Here is an 18,646-nt window from a genome sequence, read left to right as displayed (position 1 = left end):
CGGTTCAAGGTTGATCACGTGGCTAAGGTTTTGCTGATGAAATATGAGAATTATTTCCAATTTTGGATGTGGCTTTGTGAGGAATTGATTGTGGAGGACTCATCTTCTGCTCGAAAAGGGAAAGCCAAGAAAATCACAGGGGAAACGAAGCCAAATCCATCAAACCTGAAACTGCTGACACTAAGGTTTGTGTTCCATAAGATAATAAACCCCTATTATTTGAGCCTCTTTTAGTCATTCTGTTTCCTGCCTAACTAATTCAATGAGCAAACGGAAAAAAATAATTTGATTCTTTGTACCTCATCCACAACATTCAAATACAAATGGATCTGAGTCATTCCTTACTTCCAAAATAAAATCCAGTGGATCCAAGATTTAAAGTAAAAGAAAGAACTAGAGGCTTCCAGTCAACCAAGATGGTGGCACAAGATGCTCCAGGGTGCCTTTCGCCCACGGAGCAAAAACTGGCAGAGCCATCTTCCTCGAAACGCCAGAAAACAAGTAAAGGGTTGACAACTGGGCAACTGCCAAATCAAGGAAATGCAGTTTGGACGGGGCAAAGCTCGTGGCACCCTTGCTGGCCTCTCCCCATCCCCTCCCCGGCAGTGTGGAGCTGCCTGTGCACCCACTGCGGGTCCCTGGCCCTTCGGGGAGCAGAGTCACCCCTATACGCACACGGGGTGCCTGTATGTCAGGATCCACCCATCAGGCAGGAGCCTGAGGGGGGTCCAGGAAAGTGTCTGGGGCTCGCCCTCCAGAATCGGTCCTGCAGGCAGAGAAGGGGCCTTCAGACAGCTTACGCAGTGCAGGAAATGACCACGTCACGTGGCCTGGGCAAAGGACCGCCTGCACTAAGCCATACAGGAGAGCACCCAAGAGGGGGAGGAGTGGGGACGTCCCACTTCCTGGAACGGGAATTCCCAGGCCACAGGCCCGCCAGGTGCAGGGTGAGAAGCAGGCTCCAGGCAGGGTCAGACGACCGGGAGAGGAGACGGTGCTTGGCATTCGCCTCAGGCTGCTCTCCTGGACAGGAGCGCTGAGCTCGGAGGTGCCACGGCGTTCAGGCCTGAAAGGCGCTTTTGGTTTTGTTTCTTTCTGTAAGCTCCTGCCACTAGAGGGCATCTCTGTCATACTGCTATCTGGATACAAACTTAAGGAACAGAGAGCTCAGGGACAAAACCCCACAGTTAACACTTCAAAATATTAAAATGTACACTGAGCAACCAAAGAGTTAAAGAGGAAGAAAGAGAAAATTATGGCCCATCCAAATGAACAAGATGAAAATCCAGAAACCATCAAGGAAGAAGACCAGACTTTGCATATACCAGATAAAGAGGTTTTTAAAAATAATCTTTAATATGCTCAAGGAGATAAAGGAAAACACAGAGAAAGAACTAACAGATATCCTGAAACAAACGAACAGTGTGAGAATCTCAAGAAAGAGCTAGAAATTTTTAAAAGGAACCAAACAAAATTTTTACTGGAATAGAAGACCACAATAACTGAAATGAAAAAATTCCATAGGTTTCAACAGCAGATTGGAGCTGGAAGAAGAAAGAATCAATGATCTGGAAGAAAAGACAACTGAAATGATTCAGGCTGAGGAGAAAAAGAGAGAGGAATTTTAAAAGGCAAACAGAGCCTAATACAACTGTGGGACACCATTAAGCACACAAATGCACACATTGTGGGAGTCCAGAAGGAGAAAAGAGGGAAAAGGGAGAAAGAATATTCAAAGAAATAACGGCCAAAATCTTCCCAAACTTAATAAAAGACATAAATATGCACATTCAAGTAGCCCAAAAACCCCATGCAGGATAAGCTCAAAGAGAACCAAGCACAGGCGCGTGTCATTAATCTGCTGAATTCCAGGGACAAGGACGGAGTTCTGAGAGCTGCAAAGAAAAGCACACCAGAATCCCAATAAGAGTAAGTGCCAATCTTGCAACAGAAACCATGGAGGCAAGAGGACAGGGATGTGAAATATTTAATGTGCTGAACAAAAACAATTTTATATCCAGGAAGAATTTCTCTCAAAAATGAGGGAGAGATTAAGACACTTTCAGATGAACAAAGGCTGACAGAGTTCCTCACCACTCGACCTGCCTAAAAGTGATGCCAAGAGGGAGTTCTTCAGACAGAAATGAAAGGACACTAGACAGTGGTTCAAAGCATGATAATGAAAGACCTGCAGTAAAGGTAATTATTTGGGTAATTATAAACATTATTACTATTGCATGGCATTTTTTGGTATATAGTTCCACTTTGTATTTCTTACAAGACCTAAAATGCAAATATATAAAAAGTAATGATAAAGCTACAGTTTTCGACATACAACATATAAAGATAAAATGTGTAATAAATACAACGAAAAGGCAAGGGGACAGAACGCTATAGGAACAGTGCACGCACATACCACTGAAGTTAAGTTGGAATCAAATCAATTTAAGATGTTAAATTTATGCCCTGTTATAGCAGTTTGATTATGAATTTCAAAAATAGATGTTGAATTATGTTTGTAAACTGGTCTGTACCTGGGGCATGATTAAATTATGATAAGGGCTTTGATTGGGCCACGTCAGTAGGGCACTGAGTCTCCGCCCCTTAGTGGGTGGGGACTCACAGATAAAAGGCATGGCAGAGGACAGAGTTGGAGGTTTTTTGATGTTGGAGTTTGATGCTGAAGCCTTAAGCTGGAGCCCCGGGAAGTAAGCTCACAGAGGAAACAGAAGCAAGCCCCAGGAAGAGAGGAATGCTGAGCCCAGGAAAAAGCAAGCCCTAGGAAGAGAGGAATCCTGAACCCAGAGAGAAGCAAGACCCTGGAAGGGAGGAACCCAGGAAGCCTGAACCCTGGCAGACATCAGCAGCCATCTTGCTCCACCATGTGAAAATAGACTTTGGTGAGGGAAGTAACTTAATGCTTTATGGCCTGGTATCTGTAAGCACCTACCCCAAATAAATACCCTCTATAAAATCCAACCAATTTCTGGTATTTTGCATCAGCACCCCTTTGGCTGACTAATACTAACCTGTGGTAACCACAAAGAAAATATTTGAAAATTATAAACAGAAAGAAATAAGAAGGAACTCACAATGGTACAATACTAAAAAACAGACAAATGTGAAAGTAGGTGTTAACAGAAGTATTAAGGGGGAAAGGAGTAAGACCTACAAAGACATAATAGCAAAAGGGCAGAAGGAAGTTCTGCATTATCCATAGTTACTTTTTTTTTCTAATTTTTTTGGGGTCCTGGGGCCAGGAATTAAACCTGAGACCTCATATGCGGGAAGTCAGTGCTCAACCACTGAGCCACCATCGGCCCCCTTCGTTTTTGTTTGTTTACTTGTTGTTCTTTGTTTTTAGAAGGCACCAGGGACTGAACCCGGGACCTCCCACATGGGAAGCAGGTGCTCAACTGCTTGAGCGAATCGCTCCCCAATAGTAACTCTTAATGTACATGGGTTAAAATCTCCAGTCAAAAGGGAGAGACTGGCAAAATAGATTTTAAAAGTATGGCCTAACTATGTGCTGTTTACAAGAGCCTCGCCTTAAATTCAAAAACAAAGTAGTTTTTGAATTTTTTGAAAGTAAAAGGATTTAAAAATATACAAGGCAAGTAGTAACCAAAAGAGAACTAGATACTAATATCTGATAAACAGACTTTAAGTGAAAACTGTTTCTGATGAAGGGGTCAATTCAACAAGACATAATTATAAATATAAGTGTACCTTATGGAAAAACCCTAAAATGTATGAAACAAATACTGGAGATTTGAAAAAAGAAATAGGCTGTTCTACATTAATAGTAGAAGACTTTAACACACTACTTTCAACAAAGGATAGAATATCTAGTCAAAGAGCAAAAGGGAAACAGAAGCCTTGACTGAAGCGCTAAACCAACGAGACCTTACAGACTTAGAGACTTAGACAGAACACGTCGCACAACAGCAGCAGCACACACATTCTCCTCTGGTGCACATGGTCTTTTCCAGGATAGGTAATGTTAGATCACAATTCTCAGTAAATTGAAAAATATAAAGTCATAGTGTATCTTTTCTGACCTTAATGGAATGAAGCTAGAACACAGTGAGAGAGAGAACTGAAAACTTCACAAATATGTGGAAATCAAACAATGCACTCAAACAACCAATGGGTCAAAGAAGAAATCACAAGAGAATTTAGGAAATATCTTAAAGCAAATTTGAAAATGAAAACACAATATTCCAAAACTTATGCGAGGCAGCAAAGGCAGTGCTGAGAGGCAAATTTATAGCTCCAAATGTTTACATTAAAAAAGAAGAGGGAGGCAGATGTGGCTCAACCGGTTGGGTGCACGCCTACCACACGAGAGGTCCTGGGTTCAGGTCCCAGTACCTCCTAAAGAAGAGAGGCAGACGCTGCACCTGCCACAATCCACTGCACGTGCTAGATGTTGCACCCGCCCAAACGAGCAGATGCCACAAGCCAGCAAACCCCACAGCCTGCAGGGGGCGGATGCGGCTCAGGCTGTCGGGCACCCACCTCCCATGTGGGAGGTCCCAGGTTTGGCTCCCTGTGCCTCCTGGAGAAGTCAAGCAGACACAGTGAGCAAAACAACAAGCAGACAGACAAGGGAAATGTCGGGGAGGAGAGAGGATACATTTTTTTAAAATTTGAAAAAAAAAAAAAAAAGATCTCAAATCAGAGACCTAAACTCACTCCTGGAGGATCTAGAAAAAGAGCAAACTAAGGGCAAAGCAAGCAGAAGGGATGAAATAACAAAGATTAAAGTGGAGGTAAATGAAATAGAGAAAAAGAATAGAATCAGCAAATTCAAAAGTTAGTTCTCTGAAAAAGCCAATAATTGACAAACCTTTAGTTAGACTGACAAAGGAAAAAAATGAGTACAAATTAAAATCAGAAATAAAAGGGAGGACATTACTAGCAACCACAAAAATAAAGAGGCTTATAAAAAGATACAAGTACAAGTCTGTACGAACAAATAAGATGACCTAAGTGAACTGGACAAATTCCTAAAAACACCCAAACTATCTACACTGATTCAAGAAGCAACAGAAGGTCTCAACAGACCCATCACAAGAAAGGAGATTGAATCAGTCATCAAAAACCTCCCAACAAAGAAAAGCCCAGGGCCACAGGCCTCACAGGTGAATTCTACCAAGCACGCCAAGAACAAGAAGAATTAATACAAATCCTGCTCAAGCGCATCAAAAGAATTCAAGAGGACGGGACAGAACCTAACCCATCACCCCCATAGCAAGGCCAACGATCCCAAGAGAAAAGAAAACCACAGACGAATACCCTTTTTATGGTAAACAGTAGATGACATAAGATAAAAATAATTCCAAGAGTAAAAACAAAGCAGGGAAGGGTCAGATTGAGATTTTTTAGGGTAACCCTTCAAGGGCTCCCTGAGGCAACGTCTGAGTAAAGACCTGAAGGAAAGGGGGAGCGAGCCAGCAGATATCTCCAGAAGGCAAGGCCTTCGCTCGGCTGAGGCCTCCGGGGTACTAGGAAATCCAGGGGCTGGGTCAGCTGCAGGCAGGGGGCCAGTGGAGGAGGGCAGGAGAGGGCCAGGGCAGGGCGCACCAGGCCCGGAAGGCAGCGAGGACTCGGGCCTTCCCGAGCGCAGCAGTTGCCGCTGGAGCAGCTGCGTGTGTGGTTCATCCACAGCAGCTCAGCAGCAGAGCCCAGCGGACGGACGGACGCTGGCTCGCTCACCGCCAGCGCCTGGGCTCCGCTCGACACCCAGCCCCCTGCCCCCTCCCAGGGCCCTTCCCCTGCTCAGCCTCCCAAGGCCCAGCCCTGCACCTCTGCTGGAACTCCTCCCGCGAGGCCAGGAAGTAAGGAAGCCTTTTGTTGTCATCACAAAGAAAGAGTTGTGAGAAGAGGCGTTGCTATGTTAATGGTGGGCTGAGGAGGGGCAAGAGGGGGAGCTGGGGAGGGGTCTGCTGCCGCCCCAGGGGGGAGGGCCCCAGGTGGGAGGTGTCCCGGGGTTGAGAGAAGTGGTCAGATCCTGGGTGTGCTCAGACTGAACTGGCACATCGTTACAGCTTACCAGACACTCAGAGGCCTGAGTGGGCAGCTGGACATCGAGTCGGGAGTTCAGGAAAGAGGTCTGAGCTGGAACACGGGTCTGGAGGGCCCCGGCACCCAGGCGTGCTGGGCATTCCAGCAGGTGGCTAAGGAGTTAAGAATTGGCAAAACAGGCACAGAAGGAGCCTGGAAGGGGGAAGAGTAAGCCGGGCCTCCACCTGGAAGCCAAGTGACAAGAATGTTCCAACAAGAAAAGAGTGAGGCACTAACAGGGTCAAACGCTCCTGGAAGGTCAAGTGAGACGAGCTCTGAGAGGGGACTGCTGGGTTTACCAAAGTGGAGGGTGCAGGTCCCTGCTGGCCGTCATAAAAGGGGTTCTGGGTAGCAGGAGGGTAGGAGGGCAGAGGATTCAAGATGGAAGGGAAGAGAAACGAGGAAGCGAGCTCAGACAGTCCTTTCAGAGTCTTAATGTAAAGGGAAAAATTAGGATAGTAGCAAGTCAACAGAGCTCTAGGGAGAAGAGAGCGCTAACAGCAGCGCTAACAGTGTTTACATGCCGAAGGGGATGACCTGGCAGAGACTGATGATGCAGAAGAGGGGAGAGGCGGCCGGAGCAAGTTCTCGGGCAGGGGAGGAGGACGGGCAGGGAGGATGGCCTCAGCTTGCAGCACCGGCAGCCCCCTCACCGGTGAAGGCAGTGGCAGAAGTTTCCTTCTGACTGTTTCAATTTTCTCAGGGAAGCAAGAAGCAAGGTCACCTGCTGCAAGTAAGGAAAAGGGGAGGTCAAACTGCAGGCCCGAGGAGAGAGAAGTATGAAACAGCCGTGGAGGCCTTGGGGAGTAACAGGCTCGGACAGCGAGAGCACTGGGGCCCAGGGGCCGCCACTCGGCGCGGCCTGCGTGTTATTCAGGCCGCGTTCAGCTGCACAGGAGCAGGCACAGAGCAGAAGGAAAGTTAGATTTAACCAAGGTTGTGATTTAGCCAAGAAGACGATTGTATGAGGAAGCAAAGGCATTTAGAAGACACTCGAGGGACGTTGTTGTGACTGACCTAGGATTTAAGCCAGGTAAAGAGCGACAAAGGACTTGAGGCTGTTGTGACTGACCTAGGATTTAAGCCAGGTAAAGAGAGACAAAGGACTTGAGGCGGCAGGTCAATGGGCTGGAGCCTTGGGGGCGTCCGAGTGAGGCAAGTGAGCGAGAGACCGGGGCGTCTGAAACCGAGATTGCCGAGCAGTGGTGGTTCCAATAATGAAGACTGCGAGAACTTAAGGATAATCTCTAAATACATAAATCCCAACAAATAAAGAGGACTTGACCAAACAGAACTTGAACAGTACAATAGAAAACATGAAAAGGGAAATGAAGCTAAAACGGAAGGAGGACACAGCTTAAAAAGCACCCAAAAAAGAGCAATAAGTCCAAATTTAACAGTATTTACAATAAACATAAGTGGGTTAAACATTCCAGTTAAAAGACAAATATTCTTAGGTTTTATTTTTAAAGATCCAGTATATGGTATTTAAAATATAAGAACACAGAAGGATTAAGAATAAAAGGATGGGAAAAGGTACTACAGTGAAATAATATCCAGAAGAAAGCTGGCATAAAGTGATACCAAATAAAACAGACTTTAAGGCAAAAAGCATCATTAGAGACAACGAGATGACTATATTACATGAAAGGAAAATTTCAGCAGGGCACTATAGTAATTCTGAATGGAAAAAGACCCCTCCCACCCCCCAAAAAAGAAAGGTTCAAAATATATAAAAGGATGTCATGGAAATAGGGAGAAAAAAGTATAGGTACCTCGAAAAATATATAACAAAAAAAAAACTTGTACAATGAAAATTACAAAGCATTACAGAAAGTCATAGGGAAGCAGATGTGGCCCAGTGGTTAGGGCATCCATCTACCACATGGGAGGTCTGGTTCAAACCCCGGGCCTCCTTGACCCGCATGGAGCTGGCCCATGCGCAGTGCTGATGCGCGCAAGGAGTGCCATGCCACGCAGGGGTGTCCCCTGCGTAGGAGAACCCCACGCGCAAGGAGTGCGCCCCGTAAGGAGAGCCACCCAGCGCGAAGTGCAGCCTGCCCAGGAATAGCACAGTACACAGGAGAGCTGACACAACAAGATGACACAACAAAAAGAAACACAGATTCCCGTGCCGCTGACAACAGAAGCGGACAAAGAAGATGCAGCCAACAGACACAGAGAACAGACAATTGGAGTGGGGGGGAGGAAGGGGAGAGAAATAAATAAAATAAATAAATCTTTAAAAAAGAAATCATAAAAGACCCAAATAAATGGTAAAAATATAGTGTTAATGAGTGTTAAGCATTGATATATAATTTCTCAGGAATTAAACTATAAATCCAATGTAATTTTAGTAACAACCTCACAAACTAATTCTAAAAATCATAAGAAGAGAAGAAAGCCAAGAAGAGGCAAAATTGTCTGAAAGAACGGGTGAGGGATGAACTGCAGCCAATGTCAACTCTGGTCCTATAACTAGACTCCCATCACCGGGCAGTGAACACAAGGAGAGGAACTGGCCTCCAGCAGGAGTCAGTCTACCTGAGGAAGGTGTCAGAGCTCGCAAAGTACTTCCACGGGAGAAACACTATCCATCCAATGCTCATCAGATGTACTTTAGGTATTTTTAAAAGATCCGCTTTAATCCACCCTTTTAAATGACCAACGTCCATGCTGTGGCCCAGAAGAAGCCCTGAGCCCGGCAGCACGGAGCACAGCTGGATGCCACGAAGGCTGTGCAGGCCACGCCCCTGCTGGAAGAGCGCGGCGCTGGCCGCACCAGCGAGTGCCAGGCCATCAGAGGCTGAGGGAGAGAGGCTCTGGGGCCCCGGCAGGGCTGCCCCCCACTCTGACTGCTCGCCCCCTCCCCAGCTCACGGGGGGGGGGGGGGGCTGCGGGACCAGCCTCGGGATTCAGGCCGGGGGCTTGCCAGCTGGCCCCTGGCGTCCGTTTCCCAGCCCCTCTGCCAGCTCCAGCACTCCACCTGGGAGGTCTCCTCGCCGTGACCACCCAGCTCTGCCACCCAGCCCCACCTGCCCGGCCCCACCTGCACGACAGCCACCTGCCCCGCCCCTCCTGCCCGGCCCCTCCTGCCCGGCCCCGCCCGCCCCGCCCCGCCTGCCGGCCCCGCCTGCCCGGCCCCACCTGTGGCACTAGCACAGGGGTCTGGGCTCGTGGGGGAGGCAGGACTTGGTCCGGTGCTGCCGGCACCGTGGGAGGAGGATATTGAGGTGCCAGATGTGCAGGAGCAACAGGTCTGAAACTCGAGGCCCTCCCAAGAGCTCATGTAACTACCTTCACAGACCCTAAAGTGAAAGCTGAGTCCCACCTGCCGTACTAAACCATCCATCGTTTTCCGCGTCCCTTTTCTTCCTCAAATTAGAGCTCACCTTTGGCAAAGGTTTCTGGAAGGCCTGCATCGCCAGGAGCAGAGGTGCAGCCGTCGCCCAGTTGTAATATCTAGCGTGGAACAAGGAAACAGAATCAGAAGACCGGGGCACGGAGAACCCTAGAACACCCCATAAGGACCCCCGGCCCCACCCCAGTCCTCACCAGCCCCTTCTGCACCAACCCACAGTGGCCAGCAAGAGGTGGGCAGCCAGAGCGCTCGAAGGTGGCCGGGGCGCCGGCCGGGGGCAGCGCCGCTCACTGGGCAGCGCGGCATCAAGCCCGCGCGCGTGCGGCACCTCGCCACGTTTCAGGGGCAATGGGCGCGCTACGGCCACACGGCTTCCTCTCAGGGGACACGTGCGGAGGTCCTGCAAAGCCGCGCCCGTCGCCCTCGACGGGTGTTAAAGGGGGTGGGATCTGCTGCCCAGCGGGCGCCCCGCGGGGTCCCAGCCCCCCGTGACCAGCTCAAAGCACATTAACCACCACAAGCCCCAGCGACCTGCCCCCTGCTGGCGGGAACGCAGGGCTCTGCCGTGGCGAGGAGGAGGCGCTGATCCTGACCGGGACGGAGTTCCCCAGCCTGACCTCTCTGTTTGAGAACGTTAAACTGGAACGATCGCTCTGCCCCCAAAAGGCCTTCCAGGGAATACTTACTTGTTCCCAATTTTTACCACAAGATTAGGGTCGTCGATGATGGCAGGGTTGTCCACAAACTGTTGATAGGACACGGCTTGTTCCAAAAACACATCTGCAAACGCCAGCAGGCGCCGTGGGGCAGAGAGAAGGAGTTAGCGCAGGGCGCCCCGCTCGCATTCCGCCACCGCCGGCTCCCAGCCGAGGCGTCCACTCAGGGACGAGGGCAGACCCCGTCTGCTGGGGCAGCGCCGGGAGGTCTAGGGGTGGCCACAGCGACGCGGGACCAGGGAGGGAGACGCCCCATCCTGGAGGACAGACTGCCCTGGTTTCGGTGGCGCCGGCTGCTTTGGCCCCAGCTCCCGCATCTGTGCCGCCACCCCTGCCACGCGCTGCGCTGTGGCCGCTCCCGACCCCGGAGGGCTGCTAACTGCCGGCGATTAGCCCCCACCCCTCATGCTGCGGTTGCCCGGCCACCGCCCTCATGGTGGCCACCAGGGGGCGAGCCTGGCCCATGCCCGCGCCCACACCTGTGGAGATCTCCCTGTGGTCACTGAGGCCGCCGCAGAGGGAGATGGCAATGGACGGCAGGTCCCTCGCGCCGTCCGAGGTGCTCTCCACGCCGCTGTCCGCACCTGAACTGCCCATGGACTGTGGGGACTGGTTGGCGGACCGGGCTCCGCTGTCACTGGCAGGTTTCCCCAGGCCAGGGGGGTCCCCGCTGAGGGGAGAGAGAGCGCGCACTTAGGATACTCCCGTGCTCCCCAGTGACCCTCACCTGCCAGCGCTGGCCCCTCAGGACCAAGCACCTGACCAAGGGAAGAGGTGAGCCAAGCTCACCTCAGGACCATCCCATCTGCTCTTCCTTGCCCAAACCCACGCACTGCCCCAAGGCAGCCACTGGCTCTGTGGTGGACATCCAAGGAGGAGGCCATCCATGGAGGAGGCCATCCACCAAGGAGGAGGCCGTCCACCAAGAACAAGGCTGGCCAAGGAGGAGGCTGTCCACCAAGGAGGAGGCCGTCCACCAAGGAGAAGGCCGTCCACCAAGGAGAAGGCTGGCCAAGGAGGAGGCTGTCCACCAAGGAGAAGGCCGTCCACCAAGGAGAAGGCTGGCCAAGGAGGAGGTCGTCCACCAAGAACAAGGCTGGCCAAGGAGGAGGCTGTCCACCAAGGAGAAGGCTGGCCAAGGAGGAGGCCGTCCACCAAGGAGGAGGCTGTCCACCAAGAAGGATCCTGCCCAAGGAGAAGGCTAGCCAAGGAGAAGGCCATCCATGGAGGAGGGCTTCCAAGAAAGAGGCCATCTACCAAGGAGGGGCCATCCAAGGAGAAGGCCGGCCAAGGAGGAGGCCATCCTACAATGTGCAAGGGGGCACGGCCAAGGGAAAGGGCCACACAGCAGCCCTACCTCTGCCTGTTCTGTGGCTCATGGGCCACTGACCATGGCAGACACAGGAGGGGCTGGCACCTGTGCCCGTGGAGAGGTGGAGGCCGGCAGCACACGCACCTGTCTACACCTGTCTATACCTGTCTACACCCGTCTACACCTACAGAGCAAGTCCCTCCACACAGTTCTTTCAAGGTAAAGCAGGAGCCCCCACTGCCCACTTTCTCATCAAACATAAAGAAAAACTGGACTCACGCGGTCTAATACTCAGTTTATAGAAAGTGATGAAAGGAACAAAAAGGAAATTTTACTTCTTGGGAAAATACAGGGCAGCCACTTCAGGGTCCATATCCGTGAGGTCGTCCAGGTAAACTCCGTCTGCTCCGAGGTGTCTGCTTCGTTTGTCTGCGAGAGAAAACGGGTCCGTTGCTCCAGAAACAGCCTCACCGGCTTCTGGGTGTCTCTAGAGACATCATTTAGCCACAGGATGAAAATTCACTCAGACACACCCAAGGGTCGTGACGCGGCACGACGCAGCGTGTGGCTGCGCAGGGGCGCACTCCGACGGCGCCAGCACGTGCACCTGTTCCTCACCTGCAGCGAGCCTGAGTGTGTGTGCACACCGAAGTGACGCCGTTACCTCCATCACCACTAAGAGATGGAGCGATAAAAGAGCGATAGAAGTGTCCCAAAGCCCGCCCACCAAGGCTCAAAAACAGCACGGCACCCAAATCCAGGCACCCAAATCTAGGCACCCAAATCCAGGCTTCCTCCTCGCTTCCAGCAGAGGCTGTGCGTTGGACTAGCAGTTTCAGCGCAGCTCTGCGTCTCAGCCCCTGGTGCAAGCAAAGATTCTTGACACCCTGGAGCCCATACTCCAGGGCGAGCAGCCGAGGAAAGCAAAGACGAACGACCAGGGAAACAGAGATGCAACGCAGGAGCAACCAGGCGAGGTAAGAGGCAGGACGCGCTTGGCAGTCCGTCTGGATTTTTTTTTTTAAGATTTATTTTATTTCTCTCCCCGTCCCCCCCGTTGTCTGCTCTCTGTGTGGACTTGCTGGGTGTGGATTTGTACTTTATGGGGTGTGACGGAGAGGCCTCAGCTTCCCCGATCTGTGAGGCAGGGTGCCCACGACCCCTGTGCCGCCAGCACACCTGCGGTGACTGGGGCCCCGGGCAGCAGTACACGGAAAGAGCACGGCTGATTTACTGCGCACTTTTGAAAGAGGAAACCGTTTAAGGGGAGCCTCCTATTGTGCCGCAGCTCATCTGAGTAGACCCTGGAGTAGCGCTGGGGAGGGAGAGGGGACACTGGGGGTTGGAGGGCACGCGGCCAAATCCATAGTGCTGAGAACGCTCTCGGCAACCTGACGAGAAGGGCTACTGCTTCAGGGCGTTGGACGGGGCATTTGGAGCAGGGCGCCCCTGGGCGTCTCCTAGAGAATGTGGAGCGACCGTTTTGTCATAGTGACTGTATCAGTGGGGGGAGACCCACATTGAGTGGGAAGGAGTTGGACTCCCGTCCTGGGAGGCCCGATACGTTCTCCGACACTGGGGTGGGAGTCTCTTGAGAGCATGGGCGGTTCCTAATAGGGGAGGCCAGACCAGTGTGTCAAGCCCTCAGCGCTGCTGCAAATAACTATGAATCTCGTCCTTCAAGGAGTGAAGCCCCGCGGGCCCTGAAGGGAGGCGGAGGGAGGAACAGAATAGTTGGAAGAGGGGGTAGTTGGGGGCAATGGAAGTGTTCTGCAGGATCTTGCAGTGATGGATACAGGCCATGTTAAGTGTTATCAAAAATTTACAAAAGTGTATGGTCTAAAATGTAAACCATAATGTGAACCACTGACCATGGCTGCAGCTATGTATCAATATTTGTACCCTAGTCGTGGCAAGTGTACCATCCACATGTAAAAGGTTATTGATACAAGAGGGGGGAAAGGGGAGAGGATGTTGGTATATGGGAGTCCCCTATATTCTGTATGTGAGTTTACTGTGACCTGAAACTTCTCTGAAGACAAAATGAAAAAAAAAAAGAGACGGGGAAGAAATGGACAATAATCCCACTGTACATAAAGGACAAAAGATATTACAGTGATGAAAGGCAAAGCATCAAAAAAATTTTTTTTATTTTTCAATATTTTTTAATTTCCCAATTTTTTGTCTTTATTTTAGTTTTAGTTTTTCTAAAGTATATATTTTATTTCTTATGTTTAAACCCATCATTATTTCATTTTCCTAATAATTGTATTTGACGATATTCTGGGCTTCATTTTTTAGGAAGTTTTGGATCACAGAAGGGTTTCAACTGTGGCAGGGGAGGAGCACTGGTGTGGGTGTCAGTGGTGGGGGATGCGTGGGAGGAAGTTCACCTGGGCCTGCATATAAGGCATGGAAACATGTTCAAGTGTTCATGGGGCACTGCCACAGTGGGTAGAGATTCACACAACAACCGAAAGAATACTGAGTTCCCATCCTGGGGAGCTCTGCCACATTCTCTAATGGAGCAGCAATAATCCCCCAAGTACAGGGGCAATGACTAATGTCCATTGATGGGCTCTTGATATGTACAACTATCCTTACAAGCCTTCATCCGTGAAGCTGCAATGTAGCCTAGTGTTACAAGGTGCCTAAGATTTACCTCCCGAGAGCCTCCCTGTTGCTCAAATGTGGCCTCTCTCTGAGCCAGCTCAGCATATAAATGCACTACCTTCCCCCCAGGGTGGGACATGACGCCCAGAGATGAGCCTCCCTGGCACCAAGGGATAACTACCAAACACCAATGAGCAATGCAACTGGAAAAAGACCTTGAATCAAAAGGGGAAAAGGTAAAGACAAATGAGTTTCTGTGACTAAGAGACTTCAAAATGAGTCAGGAGATCTTCCCAGAGGTAACACTTATGCATGCCTCAGCAGGATCTCATAGACAGCCAAAGTAGACACTACCCCAAATAGTGGGGCTCCTGAGGGCGCCAAAGACACCCAGGTCCTACGGTCATGGCAGATGGCTCCGGTGGTTGGTGCTGCACCAGTGGGCCCTACTTTGGAGTTTGTGCTCCCTGATGTGACAGAGTTAAACTCAGATGTGACTTCTCTATACATGCCTCTTCTGTCTCCTTCATTTGAACCTATAGTTGGTGCTGGAGTTGGTAGGTGTATGCCCAAGAGACTTGACTCTCTGGGCTGTCCATGTGCCAGCTGGGCCCTGAGTCTCAGTGGAGTTGCAACACCTACTCTTCAGTTCATTGGACTCACCCAGGACAACTACCAAGGAGGTGAGGATGGACAACCACCACACCAAGGAACCGAGAGAGTCTATAACTACAAGCAAGGAAGCCCCATCCATCAGCCGTGTGACTGAATACTCCCCTCAGTTAGAGGCAGAGTGGGCATCACCAGCCCAGAATCCTTAGGATTGGGGAATAGAATATGGACTAGAGTAGACTAACTGGTATTCTACTATAGACTTTACTGTGATTCTGGCAATGGAAGAAATTATATCATTGATGTGGAGATAGTGACCACTGGAGGTTCTGAGGGCAGGGAGAGGAAGAAAGAAGTGTAATATGGGGGCAATTTTAGGACTTGGAACTGTCCTGAGTGACACTGCAATGACAGGTACAGGTCATTATATATATATGGCCATGCCTATAGAATTGAGTGGGAAAAAGCATAAACTACAATGTAAACTATAATCCATGCTTAGTGGCAAGGCTCCAAAGTCTGTTCATCAATTGCAATGAATGTACCTCACTAATGAAGGATATGGTTAATGCAGGAAAATGTGGGAGGTATGGGGAGTGGGGCATAGGGGAGTCCCTTGTATTTTTTTATGTAGCATTTTATGTAATCTAAGAAACTTTTAAAATAAATTAAAAATATTTTTTTTAAAAAGAAGCCAGGAAGCCCCGGACGTACCTTTCTTCCTGGAAGGAGAATCCGCCTTACTTGCTGCCTGGGCTAAACCAGCAGAGAGGACCCTGGGCTCCTCACCCGCAGGCTGTGCAGCTGCTGAGGCCTGCGCGTCCTCCTCGTTCACAAACTGCATCTCTGCCTGCGGCTCGTTCTGGCCTAAGGGACGCGGCTCAGGAGGACTCCTGGCCAGCACCGGGGCCTGCCCATTCAGGGTATCCGAAGATTCAGTCTGGATGGCTTGAAAGTGCATTTTTTCAGAGATTTTTCTGCTGCTTAATGGGCTGGACTCTTTCATCTTGTGGAGAGACGACTGGACCAAAGGAGGGGTGAGACAGAAAGAGAAAATCAGCGCAGCAGGCAAACAGAAAAACCGAGCTGACTAAGTAAACTCTGTGGCCCTGCCCCTACCCGGCCCTGGCCCGGGAGGGCGGGGTTTTCCATCTCGGCCCCAAGGTCCCGAGACAGGAGCACTCAGCCCGCAGCCAGCAAGCTTGCGGGAGGACACCAGCCGGGCAGCAGGGAGCGAGGTGGGCAGAGCCCCGAGTGCCGACGACCACGGGGCAGGCGGGAAATGGGGGCTTTGCTGCACAAACCCGTGGCTGGACCCCGAGGCTGCTCGGCTGCCGGCGCCATGTCCGTCTGAGCGGCGACTGGACAGAGGGGGCACTCCCGAGTCGCTGACTACGTCCTGTCTCTTCATCGGGCGCAAGGTGCGTGGATATGTGCATAATGGGAAGATTCACGCAGCCAAACACTCGCGAGCTGCGTATTTCTCACACGTGTGCGAAGTCTACCCCCAAGATGTGAGAGAACAAGAGAAGACTGGTGGTTGCCTGACAGGAGAACCAGCGTTTCTGATTCTACCCTCGTGAAGAATTTCCAACTTGAAGATTATTTCAAGTGGGACGTAAGGGTCAGAGGGAGGGGCGTGTGCCCTCTCCCACCACATTTCACGGCTCCTGGCACAGGCAACGCTGCACGGCAGATCCCAGGCAGGGCCATTTCTCCATATCCACTGGCAGGAGGGGTGAAGCGGGGCTGGGCCAGCAGTACCACCCGTGGGCAAGGAAATCAGCCCTCCGTGAAAGCTAAATACAACCTGGAAATGAACAAACCCACCACCCTGGCCACGGCAGACCTAGTCCCAAAACCCTGCCCGTGTGGACTCCCAGGAACGGTCGACCCCCGGCTCGTGCACTCACTCGCCCACTATTCACATCACGCACACCCATCGGGGCTGCAAGAGCTGCCACGTCTTCCGAGGACCTTGCAGTAGTTTAAAGAGAAGCTTGGAAGACAATACAGTTCAAGAGGCTTGTACTGATTTGGAATAGGAAATAGAATTACATGGAAGAAAAGGTTGCACCCACTTCCTGTTTTCTGAAGCCTGTTACGTGCACCGTGTACTCGCACGTGAGCGCACCGCGGCCAGCGGGAAGGGAGCTGCAGCTCACCAGGCTCACCCAGGACAGCCAGCAGCGTGCAGCATGGCCCTGGAGAGAGCAAACGTGCAGGGCGGGCGCCGCCAGGCGCTCTGCACTGTGGCCTCACGGTCTCCCAACAGCTTAGTGGCACCTACTGTTTTCTCCCGTTTTACAGATGGAGACAGAGGTTCAGAGAGGCCAGCGGATTTGCCGGCTGCTGCATCGCGCTCGCGCCTGCTCTCAGCTGCTCCAGGTGCTTCTGGAGACCCCAGCAGTGTCCACCTCTGGGCACCTTGGCCGGAGGGTCGACAAGCTCTGCCCAATGAACTTGAGCCTCAAACCTCCCTAACTTTATGAGACCCAGACCTTGCACGTCCACTCGATGGACCCCCGAGCGAGCTCCCGGGTCGCTCCCCCTCCCTCCAGGCGCTGCAGCCACTCGGCCTTCCCTTCAGGGCCCGCTTCCGTGGCCCCGCCGTGGGGCTTCTCACGGCCCTCGGGCACGCTCAGTTAGGGGCTGCAGCGTCTGTGTATGAGCTGCACTCATCATTTAAGGTGAAGTGTTTGTCCCGCAGGTTTAAAATGCATCAAGGAAATGAAACCTCTGCAATACTGGTAATGCAGGTGGGCACGGCTAACACCTAAAACATTTTTATTTACTTATGGTTTCTAGCAGTAACATTTCCTAACTGTGAAATGATACCAGTTCCCTCTCATTCAAGATAAATCATGGCAAGTGGACTTAGCCCAGCGGTTAGGGCATCCGCCTACCACATGGGAGGTCCAAGGTTCAAACCCTGGGCCTCCCTGACCCATGTGGAGTTGGCCCATGCGTGACGCTGATGTGTGCAAGGAGTGCCCTGCCACGCAGGGGTGTCCCCCACATAGGGGGGCCCCACACACAAGGAGTGTGCCCCGTAAGGAGAGCCGCCCAGCGTGAAAGAAAGTGCAGTCTGCCCAGGAATGGCGCCGCATACAGGGAGAGCTGAGACAACAAGATGACGCAACAAAAAGAAACACAGATTCCCAGTGCTGCTGATAAGGTTAGAGGCGGTCACAGAAGAACATAGAAAATGGACACGGAGAGCAGACCACTGTGGGGGCAGGAATTAATAAAAAATAAATCTTAAAAAAAAAAGATAAATCAGAGTAGAAAGCTACAGGGCTGGGCAGAACTGGGAAAAAGAGCTCACCTTTGCGGCCTGCGGCAGCTCTCCCCAGAGCCACAGCATTTCCGGGTTATTCTTCTGCACTGCCCTGTCCAGGCACTTGCTGACCAATTCTGAGTCGCTCTTCGGTGTCGAAGGCCGAGAAGCTGACGGACTTAAGGAAACACAAATCAATGATCAGGGTGGGAAAAGAAGCTTCTTCCCCAGACGATGCACCTGCGCCTCCACTTCCGTATCAGCGCGGCTCGCAGCTGGTTACGCAGCCACGGGGGCCCGTAACTAGACTCCGTGTGCAGCTCCCTGCCCCCAACCTGCTGCCGGGTTCAAAGTCAGCAGAGAAGATGAGAAAAAGAAGGAGCCGAGAGATGGAAAACGGAAACAAAATCCAGTGAAAGAGGAGGGAAAAGTTTGTTCTTACCTCAAAATCAACCCCTTTCCCACCCCGCTCAATATCACCTCTCCTGCATTCTTAGTTTTCAAATAAAACCCTTCAACTTCCAGACCACCGCAAAAAGGCCTGTTTTCATGTAAGTTTGACAACGGCCACTTGTCAAACTTGTGTGTGGTCAAGACCCCTGCGCCAAGGCTTCAGATGCTGCTGCGGGCGGCAACGCACCAAGGCTCCTTCCTAACAACTTATCACACTCTACTTTTGGGCC

The 18,646-nt window shown here is 51.3% G+C and overlaps 1 protein-coding gene across 9 annotated transcripts in view; it reads right to left on the bottom strand.

The window, feature by feature from the left end:
- The window catches only part of LPIN1 (lipin 1), a 140,882-nt gene that overhangs the window by 26,890 nt on the left and 95,346 nt on the right, over positions 1 to 18,646 (bottom strand). For all 9 annotated transcript variants that reach the window (XR_011647448.1, XR_011647449.1, XR_011647450.1 and 6 more), the window contains 6 exons: positions 18,012 to 18,141; positions 15,398 to 15,704; positions 11,794 to 11,887; positions 10,626 to 10,816; positions 10,117 to 10,210; positions 9,462 to 9,531 (listed from right to left, as the gene is read on the bottom strand). Coding sequence is in view for 6 of the 9 variants with exons in the window: in XM_058287863.2 (XP_058143846.1) it covers positions 9,462 to 9,531; positions 10,117 to 10,210; positions 10,626 to 10,816; positions 11,794 to 11,887; positions 15,398 to 15,704; positions 18,012 to 18,141 (886 nt within the window). In the remaining 3 variants the exon portion in view is untranslated. The remainder of the gene's footprint in view (positions 1 to 9,461; positions 9,532 to 10,116; positions 10,211 to 10,625; positions 10,817 to 11,793; positions 11,888 to 15,397; positions 15,705 to 18,011; positions 18,142 to 18,646) is intronic.

Source organism: Dasypus novemcinctus, chromosome 25 (genome assembly GCF_030445035.2).
Source record: "Dasypus novemcinctus isolate mDasNov1 chromosome 25, mDasNov1.1.hap2, whole genome shotgun sequence".
In the NCBI taxonomy this organism is placed as follows: Eukaryota; Metazoa; Chordata; class Mammalia; order Cingulata; family Dasypodidae; genus Dasypus; species Dasypus novemcinctus.
This window is presented reverse-complemented; position numbering and strand designations above follow the sequence as displayed.